This window comes from Macrobrachium rosenbergii, chromosome 16 (assembly GCF_040412425.1).
Source record: "Macrobrachium rosenbergii isolate ZJJX-2024 chromosome 16, ASM4041242v1, whole genome shotgun sequence".
Taxonomy (NCBI): Eukaryota; Metazoa; Arthropoda; class Malacostraca; order Decapoda; family Palaemonidae; genus Macrobrachium; species Macrobrachium rosenbergii.
In genome coordinates this window covers 48,717,542-48,730,211 of record NC_089756.1, presented here as the reverse complement: position 1 = coordinate 48,730,211, position 12,670 = coordinate 48,717,542, and the positions used below count along the sequence as shown (strand labels likewise).

Genomic DNA, 12,670 nt, shown 5'->3' with positions numbered 1-12,670 from the left:
ATAGCTCACTGGCCTAGTTACATTATTTTTATCACCGGAATTTAATCTAATTATCAGTGGAAAAGTACAGAAGTTAGGACAAGAAATATTTTAGACACTTGATATCATTTTGCCACACAATTAAATCTCCTTACCTTTGGGGCAACATATTAGATACTTCCTCTCGTGACAAAGTCTTGGCATCTGTAGGGTTATTTTTACTGTAGAATCTGACACATTCAATTGGATCTTTATCACCCATCCCATAATTTAGCCGGACCTCTTGAATATCCAAGTCTTCCTTTGTCAAGGACCCAGAAGGAATATTGCTCTCTAAGGAAGCTATGAGTGTTTCTTTACTCTAAAGAAGGAAAAGACATGATTGCAGTTAGTAAAAATGTAAAACTCTTCTAAATCATGGACACCCTCCAGTAATATTCTTGTTTTTCATCATACTCTTTAGTAAGCATAAAAAGAACTTTGAGACCCAACAACTGGAAACATTTTAAACATGTTAGCCAGTTTACTTAGGTAAGCAATAAAACCAAGAATTTTTCTGAATAGGCAGTCTAAGTCATAAAACACCACATCTTAAGATATAAAACATTCACAGATCAGATCTATTTAGCTTATGACACTGCCAAGAATAACATGCTGAATTATTCAATCTGGTAAATGACTTGGAAGGTCTTATTTTGTTGATTTATGAACACTGTAATTACATACGGTATTTTAAAGCTACAAGGCTCATATATGCAAGAAAAATTAGGTAATGTAATCTTATATTAGGTAAACTTATATATAAAGCAAATACAGTGCAGTACGGTAAACTGTATACTCACAATACCACCAGAGATAGGCTGTGTGTGACCAACATAAGCATACAGTTGTCTAGTAAGAATTCTATTAATAGTCTCTTTTGCTTTCAAGAGATCCGGATGGTCTCCTTCTGCACGTATTATTTGGTGGAATACATCATCTACAAGGTTGGTGTAAGCATACATGTCATCACACACATCTGCCAGGTTGTACTTTTTTCTGCCAACAGAAAAAATGAAAAATGAAAAACATCACCTACTGTACAGCCTTATAATTCACCTTAAAACATTACATCTTAAATACTTTTAAGAAGTACACAGATTTCTTTCATTCCTACACATGGATCAAACACAGTAACCTGACTTTTCCTAAACAGTACTGTACTCTAAAATAAAACTGACTACTATTCCACACTAACACCAAGTAAATTTTTGGGGATTGAAAACACTAAGGATGTAATCAAACAGATGATGTTTTTTTCTAGTCAGTCTCACCACAGTCTTATGGCTACAATTCATCTAGTAGTAAAGCAAAATTTCCTCTTTATGATAAAGAAACCTAGCTTGTTTTTTGTCAGTTAAATACACAGTGAAATATAAAACTTTTCTGGCATATGACCAGTTTATGAGTGGGCATCTGTTCAAAGAAGCCCATTCTGAGGGTTTAATGATGCTAAAATATTCTTTTACCCCTATACAGTACATTCTAATCTTAAACATAAAATTACCATACTTAGAAAATCTGGCATTTAACAGTTGTCTTTACATGCTGTACCTATTCATTAAGAACTAGAGCAACATTTAAAAGTTACTTACCCATTTCTGCCTTTATACTGAATGTGCTCATCTGCATAACAAAAAGCATCCACTAGCCTGAAAATTTTGCAAATACAAATTAGGGAAAATGTATAAATTTGTACAACATGCACACTATTACAGGACACCACATGTCTGCAGGAAATTATGCACAATAAGTAAATGTCATAACATTATCTTACATTGAATCAATGGTTTTCACAACACGATGTTGATATGCAGTCCTGTGAAGAGTTCGGCGTGCATGGAACATGTCATAAAGACTATCAACTTCCTTTTCTCTGAAACAGATCTGCAATCCCTCTCCAGGAACATCTATCACACGAGAGAATTTTACAAGGCGATGGTAATCGAATGTCACCTGGAAGCAAAGAAATTTATTTTTTCTCCTAAATTTCTCTCTTACTCAATTTTAAGTGCTTTTCTGGACATGCTGAATACTAATTGCAGTACTCACTCATATCCTTATTCTGTACAACACTGACAAATTTATAAATGAATTACTACACAAAAATTTTCCCTTATTACCAAAGTATCTTGGCAATTTATTAATTTTGTACTTACAAATAAGCTTGGACTTTATTCTCTCAAATGTGAAATTAAGAACATCTATTGTTCATGTATTCTTATTGTTCTTGCTTGAATACATCTTACAGACTAAGGAAATCCTTAGGCTGTTTAATGCAAAATACAAAGTGCTGACAAGATTTAAAAATTGTCAAGTTAATTCCATATACAGTAATCACTTCTCACCTCAAAAGTACAGCAGCACTATTCAAGAACCAAGTAATATTGTTCTTAATGTAGGAGGGAAAAACAATGAGTTTTACTCACAATAAAAAATTCTGCCTACCTCTTAAACAATATAAGATTGTTAGTGTCACGGAAAACAGAATAAGGAAAGGAAATTCAACCTTTGGCTGTTGAAAAAATTATAATTCACAAAACAATCCATTATGAGGGTGATGATTTCCAATTTATGTTAGAAGGGACAGTTGAATGGGTTTTATGAAGCATCCTAACTGGAAGACAATTCTCAAACTAAACTGAAAAGTGGTTGCAATGGTTTCCTTCATAAATGGACAGATAGTTCACCTTGAGGTTGAAAAAAGAAAGAAAATACCCAGTAAAAGGATCTTGAGAAATCAGCATAATACTCTATCTTTGATCTGACCCTATCACAAAATTAAACTGAAGATGAAGTGTCTCAAACATGAGACAAATATTCAAAACACAGATGGAAAATGCACACAAATGCCTTAATCACTGAATGAAGAAAAGATGTAGATAAACTTGTATTATAAATAATCTGTAATAAGTAACTTATTAAATTGAACTATAATATCTTTTCAAGACAACTGAAAATGACCTGATGACCTTAAATACAGATGGAAAGTGAAAGGCAGAATCATACACATCTTCATCAACAAAATAAAAATGAAACGAGCGGGAGACATAAAACTACAAACTGATCTGAAAGATAACCTTACACTACATACAGCAAACGCCATGTATTACAGTCTCACTATTCGCGGATTTCTGTGGAATGTATATACACATTATTTGTGGAAAATTCGCCCATTCGTAGTATTTTTCACTGAGAAAAATACCACATTTTTAGTTTTTTTTTTTTTTTTTAAACTATCAAAATAGGCAGTTCTAAGTGTTTTTAGAGAGGTTTTAAGTATTCGCGGATTTTAGCTATTCGCGAGGGGGTGCAGTAAGCATCCCCCAAGAATACTGGGGGGTTTACTGTAGTCCCATGACAAGTTGTTGGATGTTACAGGACATGTCATAAGTAAATGTTTTCAGAGGATCTTATCTTTTGAGAAAGTGAGTTGTTAAGTTTGAAATACTTTAGTAGCAGAAATGTTCAAAAATAGGGGGAGCTTGAATGACTGACTCAACTTTCTTTATAACAGACTGCACCAGTGCAAGTTTCCAAGATGTTTAATGTGTAGGATGTAAGTTGAAGAAACTGGTCTTTACCTAGGAGATTAAATCATGGATCCATCAAGTCAAGAGTATGGAAGAGAGATAAAGTACTATAATCATGTTGTGGTTAAAGAAGCAAACATTTCATCATGATACAAGAAGAATACTAGAATCCCACTTAAGGTCTGAGCCCCATATATGGCACCACTTGCAGTGTAACTTGGGTGGTGCACTATAGACAGTAGTACAGGTTCTCCAGAACCCATTTGGCACCAGCTGAATTGCTTTCTGCCTTGTAATTTGAATCAGCTTCCTCTGTTTGCACTAACTGTTTAATTTCTTTAACTTTACTTTACTCTATTCTATACAGTATTTTATTTAGGAACAAATTCTTTTGGCAAACCATATGATAACCTAGCTTTGACTTTGCGGTTTTGTTAAATTACCAAACTTTATAGTAATCAATACTTCATCAATTAAGGAAATCTTCAATATAAATTACATATGCATAAGAGGGGCATCATGAAAAAGTTATGAATCATCGATGCACCCACTCTCTACCAGAGGACCAAAGAGCAGGACCAGCCAACCATGGGTGAGGAGAAAATTTTAAGAGGGGACAGGTTTTGGTGACTTTGGTAACCAGTGATGAAAGATGAGTAAGCAGATTTCGTACTAAGAGCTTCAGACCTTTGTATACCAAAAGTTTAAATAAAACTTGAAAATTACACCATATACTGTAGAAGAAAGTGTTGTACTGTACCTTGACGAGACTGTACAAAAATATGCTGTACCAAGTATCACAGAATAGAAACAAAGACTATCTCACTTACCTTGATCCCCAAGCTATGTCCATCCCTTAGGAAATAATCCCACTTGTCAACATCCACACCTGAGCGTTTATTGGCAACAATCTGCAACATACATGCAAAATGAGTTTTTTATTTTCCATTTTAAGCTATGATTTTCTCATTTTCACTAAAACAATTTTCTATGTTTGTTCTATATTTTATTAATATTTCAGTATGAATTGAATTTTTTATCATTACAACAGGAAAATTTCACTCTCCACTCTTACCTCATAGAGGAAGGCTTTTTCACGAGGCCTGCCTTCATATGGCCAATTTGCACCATCTGTACTTTTAGGTCCTCCAATAAGTTCTTTGATAAATTTTAAGTCCTGATCTCTGAGGCCATACTTTTGGAACTCGCCATGAAGGTTGTTTGCATCCAGAAGGTAATCAAACATATCAAGTGATGCTGATTCATGCTGAAGAAATACAGACAAACGAATCAGTACAGTACTATATTTATATTTAAAGTTCAAAGTATCTGCTATGCTATCAACATTATCATATTAACATTTATAAGCCTGACACTCAATCATTCAACCTAAAAAAAACACGCCTCTAAATTCCTTTCAGCAACTACAAGTAGTACTAAGGACAAAAATTACATCCATTGCTTCAGATATACTAACACTTCATAGAAGAAGGGTGTTTCAGCAGTCATTAATCTGATGTGGGGTGGGTAATGTTGTTTAACACTTAAAAGACGGTACTTTCAGATTTATAACTGATCAAAATAATCAACCATTACTAAGGACTTACTGCCCAGTTCTTCCCAGGTCGAGCTTTATTCACAAAAACTTCCCACAGGTGACTAAATGGTCCATGGCCAAGATCATGACAAAGTCCAGCCAACTGGACACAGAGGATATCACAATCAGTTATTTTCAAGTCAGGCTGTCTAGCCCGAAGTGCACGTGCCAGCTGTCCAGCTAGGTGACACACGCTGTCGGTCAATGTGGTATGAAAATGAAAAAATTAGTCAGGATTCATTATAAGGCATGTAAAAAATGCCAAAAAATTTAAACAATAATTTTATGTCATTCCTAATTTCTATTGAGTGAGTCTTCAAGAAAAAAAAATTAATCAGCATAACAAATACATATCAAAAGAAGTTTCAAATATCAGAATTTAAAAATATTCATAGGGGAAAAGTAACAAACAAAACAATGAAAAAGTGTTAACCAAGCAAGCATAATAATTAATAAAAGGAAAATGTTGTACAGTGAAACTCTACAGTACAAACTCATGCAAATACTAAACGTAGAATTGTCAGCACTCCAATTACGTAATTTTGCACGATGTCCCTCAATCATCCCGCATGTCAGCTGAATATGAAGCAGCACATTCAGCAATGGAAGTAATAGCATATATACATTTGGGATCATCCTTTTCATAATAAAGCGCTATTTAAGACAGACAATTTCCACATATCAACACTATTACGATTTAAAAAACAGAATAAAATTTTATTAATATGGCAAGGGCTGGATGTGCTGTAGGCAAAGAAGCAATTCTATTTTCGCACAGAATGTGTTCATATTCTTTAAATTACTGAAAACAGGAATGCATTTACATCCTCAAATTAATGACAGTAGAAAGAATGCAACCATCAAATCCATGTCTAAATTTTGTCTAGTTTTCAATTGTAATATACTATACTACAGAATGTATTATTAGATAATAACACTGCATGAGATATACAGTATATTAAATAATTGTCAGTGACAGTGTTAAAGCTTATTTGGGTACGAAAAATGTATACTAGCATAGTCTACCACATAATAATCATTACATTGGCACCAATACATCCATCAAGAACTTTTCCTAAGCTTCTTCAGGTAACTGCAGTTTGATAAAATATAATCTGATCCTAGGACTGAAACATCATTTACAGTGTTACATATTGGCCTTAAATACTTCATCCTTGTGATTGCCATCACCTAGAGTTAACGTGTACTTTCTAAATGCCTCCAGTCTTATTATTTGTCTTGAGAATCCTCTGACGAGATATTTATTTCTTACTGAGGCTGACCTATTTCTACATGGAATACAGTAAAAGGCAATGTAAAATGTAAAATTTTCAGACAATACCTTTATGTCATTCCTGTTTTCTATTATAGGGCATTACACAGAGTCTAGGATACAAAATTAATTTGATCCAAAAGAACTATGCCTTACTAAAAGTTCCTAATATCAGAACTTTAAATGATTCACAGTTTATATCTTACATGAACAAGCATAAGTGTTAAATGAGCAAGCATAATCATTAATACAAGACAATGTTGTATGGTAAAAATTTACAATATAAACACATGCAAAAACTAAATGCTCAATTGTCAGCTCTCCGTCACTTAATTTTGCATGCTGTCCATCAATCACCCTGCATGACAACAGAATATGAAGGGGCACAATCAACAGTGCAAGAAATAGCTTACACACATTTGAAATATCAGTTTCATTTTGAGAAACAAAAACCATTTAACTAATGTGACAAGGGCTGGATGTGCTTAAGGTAAAGAAGCATTTCTATTTTAGCACAGTATGTACCTACATTCTTTAAATTACTTAAAGGAATTAATTTACATTTCTCAAATTAATGATAGCAGAAGGAATGGAACTATTGAATGTGTAAAAATTCTGTTTACTCTTCAAATGTAACGTTACACTACTGAACATGACATTAGTACAAAATTGTTCTTAAATAAACTCAAGAGTGAAATAAGTTGATTAATACTCCATCCTTGTGACTGCCGTCACTTACAGCTAACTTGTATATTTTTTAAATGCTTCCAGAGTCTTACTAGTCTTACTACAGTACTAGCCTTAAATTCAGCAGCACACCTGAGAACCTGCTAACAAGTTTATATCTTACCAAACCTGACATATTTCTACAAGGAATACAGAGCTAAAATACTGTAGTAAACAGGATAGAATTTAGTGTAATGCCCATTACATATTTCTGAAAGATAATAAAGAATAGGTAATTTCTGTAAGTGTCAGATGACCGAAATAACCTGCTTTGATGTAGAAACTATAGTAACTGATATACTGTATAAAACCAAAATCCCTCTCTTTCCCACTTTTGCATATTTGATAAAAATAATTTGCACAATTCCAGGTAACTGAAATAAATTATACAAAAGCCATGCTAATAATACACCTTACCAATCAAAGAATCATATAAATGTTAACGATCTACCCTTACCCAAGGCTATGCTCAAAACGATTATGAGCTGCTGCAGGGAACACAAAATAAACAGGTCCCACGGTCTTCAGAAACCTGAATGGGGAAAAGAATATCATTGATATAGAGGCTGGGGTTGGATTCCTTTTAAACAGAGGGGCCAAAGGAAGCACTGCAGAGGCAAGGCTCACATGAACCTAATACACGAGCAGATCTATCTACCTGAAAATCTTACCTACACATTGGGTTTGGTAGTTTGTTCCTCAACATCACTTACTATGTCTACATCTACTGTATGTCCTGTGCCACAACCATACCTTGATAATCCAGAAGAAAATGTTAGTACCTCCATCATAAATTGTTTTACCCACTTAGTACTTACAGAGGAAAATTTATCCTTTTTACCATACAATACAGTACACAGAAATCAAGTAGTGTACTCCTGTTGACTAAAAAAATTTGTCAAAAGCTGTTATAACAAAGCTGTTTATGTTTAAGCTGCACCATTAAAAAAGCACTAAAAGCAACATCTACAGTACAAAGCCTTCCAATTGTTATAGCACAGCAAAAAGAACTGGGAATTTACATCAAAGGGGGACCAGCAATAATAGAATTTAGTTCTAGGCATAGTGGTGATTCAAATCCAGGAAGGAAAAGAAGGTTGGAAAAAGTTATCAAACAATTGTTAATAGGAAAATTTAAGCAAACAATCTTCAGACAGGAAGAATCCCAACAGCTTTACACATAATACAGCGTAATGTTAACATGTCTATCTAGACGAGACAAAATTCACATATGCAAGCAATTCATGCAACCATCTCCCAATCACTGCATAAGGAATAGTTTACATCAGCTTCCAAAATAAAAGGACTTACCCAAGTGAATGCTCAAAACGATTGGAAGCAGCAGCTGGGTATACAAAGTAACTGGATCCAAGTTGTTTAAGAAACCTGTAAAAATTTAATCCAAAATCCCATAACTCCACAAATTAGGTAATAGATATCCAAAAACCAAATGACAACAAAACAGTATGGTCTGAATAATGTTAGAAAAAACACACAATTCACAAGTTGTACATGAATTACCCAAGACAAAATCTCTGTACCATATAATGCTACATAAGATTACACAGGAAACAAAAAACAAATTTGCTATTTAAACTAAGGTGACAATTCTAAATACTGATGCCTCCCTCCACTTTAGATTTATGAAAGTCCTACAGAAACTATTAAGATGATTTCTAAATATTATTGCATAAACAAAACATACTACAACATGCAAATTTTGCACTATTTAATGATTTTTGGTTTTACATACAGTATATACTTCTAAGATAGGGGTAGTACATACACAAGAACAATGCATTCCCTGTTAAAGTGCATTTACCTACAGGACTAGTATACATATAAGAAAACTTATCACATGCCATACAGTTTAAAATAGTTGTGGTTTACCTGTTCCAAATTAAAACAAGTAAAGGTGAAAATATGCATAATACAGTACCATACCACCTGAGTTTATAATAAAAGCTCTTGACTCTCTGGTAAATAAAAGAGTCTGATGAGTAAAAAGAAAAAAGCCCAATAATATAACCTGAACCTGGATATTTTCAAGAAATCTTCCAGATAACAGTAAAGTAATTTCATAGTCTCCAGCCTAACTTCAAAAATTGTTAAAGTCTTTTGTATTTTTCCTAGGTATACAAATAACCTTTTAGGTATACTGTATATATATGAATTCTTCAGCACAGGCTGGAATCAAGATAGTTAACCAGTAGCATGTGGGTAAGTTGGGGGGGAAAGGAACCTCACTATCCTCCCATCACAAAGCACTTGTTTTTTCAGCATCAGGGACTAAGAGGGATAGCTGAGGTGGGATTATAATACAAGGCTCTGGTTTGCATACCTAGGAAAAATACAAATTACTTAAAAAATTTGTGATATGTTCCTACGGGAACATAAACCAACGGCTTTTGAGTAAGAGAGACACTCCTTAGATACGAGGTAGTCTTTCAACTGACAGGCAAGATGAATCTCCAACCAGAAATGTCACCATTCCCAGTCACAATAGTGAATAGGGGAGTGCTGAATTTTATAACCTATCCAGTGTGACCTAGGATGCCAGAGCAACAGGCCCTCAACCTGAGTGAGAAGTGTCTCGAACTAGTTTGTAAAGATCTTGTGTAAAGGTAGAACAGAAAGCTGCATTTCATACCCTGAAGCTCTAAGACTGGATGCTCGATTGTGTAGCTTACCTGCCTCAGCACCCATTCCAGTATGTATTCAGTCAGAGCTGTAGCCTCACACAGAAAGGTAGAGGAAGGAAGAAAGAGAAGAGCCGGTCACTCTGCCATTCAACCTAATCTTTATATTCTGTGAGTACCTTATGTGAAGTACTTTTCTGTCCAAGAGGAGCTTGTCTGATTACAAAAGCTATTGAGCAACCACCACAGGTTCCAGGGCAAGAATGAACTGACTGAAGTATCCAGAACCCTATGGGCAACATTCCTCAAGTAAAATGAGGTAAAGGTGTTCGGATGTCTCACGACACCTGCAGTTATTGCTCTCAAATACAAGAGGTGGTTTCACCCAAACAGTATGACAGTCCACTCACCATGTGAGTCATAGGCTAGTTTCATTAAAGCAGGAAGCCAGTGTGTGTTCTTGATACCTCCTCTTGTCCTAGCTGGTACCAACAAAGAGTTGCCAACACTTGCCCAAGATGTTGGGTCTCATCTTAAGTAATACCTTATGGTTCAAACCAATCATAAAAGCATCTCATACAGACCATCACCAATGGAGACCCAGCGAAAAGGAACTAAGAAACTTATCTCTCTTGTCAGGGATTGTGACAGGTTCTGGGCATTCACAACAAACTCAGGAGTGAACAAGAACAATAGAGATTCCTAACACTCATCAGAGTGCCAAATGAATAAGAAAGACCATGCAACTGCCAATAAGCTTTGTAAAGGCTAAGGCTAGCAGGAAGACTTGTCTTCCCAAAGGCTTACAGGGTGCCTACATTAGGATGTGGAGGACAAATCACTTTCACTTCAAAAGCCTAAGTTCCCAAAGAAGAAAAGACTGCTCTAAGCTCCTCACAGGTAACTCCACTGAGGCAGAAAAATCTATGCCCTTCAGTCTGAAGAGCTGGCTTAAGGCAATTTATAGACCATGCATGCACTGAGTGAGCAAGGGTGCCAGCATCACCCAGTTTGTTTTAGAGGAGCCACAGGACCAAGCATATGCAAAGAGAGCAAGCTAAACTACCTCGACAAAGTGTGTACCGTATTGGGAAAAACGTGAGGGAATGAGCCACAAATGCTCATGCCCCTCACAACATCTTTGGTCTTGTTTTTCTTCATACTTTTATGTGGAAAATCAAATTCCAAGGAAAACAGCCAACAATCATTCAAAAAATACAAAAACTTGTCAAAAATCAAAACATTCCTTCAGAATGCTCAGAAAGACATCAACACTTGATTACAGCCAAAGAAAAAGTGCTTGGAGACAACAGGTGGGTGAGGGCTATTCCCCTATTCACCCTCCACCATGAACACTAGTTAACCACCTTGTTAACTAGTTACTGACCACTGAAAGTTCGCTCTGAAGGCTACTCCTATATAAAAGGCTCTGGTTTGTAACCATATAGGGGCAAATTGAAATACAGTATCTTAATAATTCACAAGTTGTTCCTATGTGGATATAAACCTTGTCTTTATATGTCAACTTATCACTGTCACAAGTTTATGGCTGTTAATGTACAACCTACTGCTGTGACTTCCCAGTCAGCAGGGAAAGTTGGCAACCCCTCCTTAACCTGACATGGTGCAGTTCAGTAATGTATAGTACTGTACAGGCCTCCCACATGAGTGTAACATACTCTCACTCTAGGAAGGAGCTGCAGAAGAGCACTGCCACCCAACACCCATTCAGAGGGGAGCATAGTATCATTAAAGGACACTAACTGTATGCCTTACCATCCCAGTACTGTAATCCACCCTTCCTCCATCTAGGGACACAAGAGGGAGTCATATCTACTGGCTTGTTTATTATAGACAAGAACCCCTGTTAATCAACTCTCATCTGACTTGGCCAGCTTTACTACAGCACTTCTTGAGGCTTCAAGAACACAGACAGATGGGAAATATTAACTACTCATCATCCATCCTAATATTCACTGTCATTCCATAGTACCTGTGGCACCAAAAAGTCCTTCCTGAATGCCTGGTTTCCTAAGGCCTCTTTGTCATAGACTCTCATCCTAAGTTCACAGCCTTAACCTAAGCCTGAACATATGTACAACCATCAAATCACTTCTCAAAGCCAGGAGGGGATGTGTCATTGTAAACCTTATGTGTACCTGTATTCACCAAGAGTAGTCAGCAACCAGGTCTGAGGTCCTCGTTCCTTGCAAGTAACGCTAAATGGCTCATACTGGGCCCAAGCACATTTCATCTCTGTCATTATCTAAAAAGTCTCAAAGGGATGTGACCAAGAGAGACCCGTACCTCCCATCTGGCACTGTTGGATTCTATGTCTGCTACAAATTCTAGTGCAAAGTTAAACGAAAGAGAATGCCAACCTTCCAAATGATCCACGATGTATGAGAGGCCATGTAACTTGCCCACTCTTACCTTATACCAATGCAAAAAAAAAAGACCATGTTAACATTACATCACTCTCCAAAGTCCTACTTAGGGGTTTGAAAGACAACCAAGATAGGCTTTTCTGAACTGACATAATGTCCCATTAGAGGCTTCAACCACGTCAGCCCCTGAGAAGAGCACACAATTGCTTGAAACTTATCACCAGGGATCTCCAGTTAGGCAGAGATGTCCACACCCTTGATCCAGAAAATTTGTGTGAGGGTTCAACAAACCCCCTTTGTTGCACAGATCTACAGTGCAGCAGAGATTTCAACACCCTTGAGCCAGAAATTTTGTGAGAGGGTTTAGCAATGGCCCTTGATTTTGGAGACTAATGGAAGTCTCTAAAAGCAGAGGTAAAAGGGAACTCCCATTATCTCTACTGAATAATGGCTTTGGCCAAAGATATACCTCTTACACAACACCAATCAGTGAAGGT

The 12,670-nt window shown here is 36.0% G+C and overlaps 1 protein-coding gene across 11 annotated transcripts in view; it reads right to left on the bottom strand.

Moving 5' to 3' along the window:
• The window catches only part of fal (falten), a 33,298-nt gene that overhangs the window by 3,427 nt on the left and 17,201 nt on the right, over window positions 1-12,670 (bottom strand). For 7 of the 11 annotated variants that reach the window (XM_067119057.1, XM_067119058.1, XM_067119052.1 and 4 more), the window contains 8 exons: window positions 8,459-8,533; window positions 5,159-5,342; window positions 4,627-4,818; window positions 4,382-4,462; window positions 1,796-1,974; window positions 1,614-1,670; window positions 822-1,017; window positions 135-340 (listed from right to left, as the gene is read on the bottom strand). In XM_067119057.1, coding sequence (XP_066975158.1) covers window positions 135-340; window positions 822-1,017; window positions 1,614-1,670; window positions 1,796-1,974; window positions 4,382-4,462; window positions 4,627-4,818; window positions 5,159-5,342; window positions 8,459-8,533 — 1,170 coding nt within the window. Of the gene's footprint in view, window positions 1-134; window positions 341-821; window positions 1,018-1,613; window positions 1,671-1,795; window positions 1,975-4,381; window positions 4,463-4,626; window positions 4,819-5,158; window positions 5,343-7,604; window positions 7,680-8,458; window positions 8,534-12,670 lie in introns of all 11 variants that reach the window. The other 4 variants (XM_067119059.1, XM_067119055.1, XM_067119056.1 and 1 more) reach the window with 1 other exon arrangement.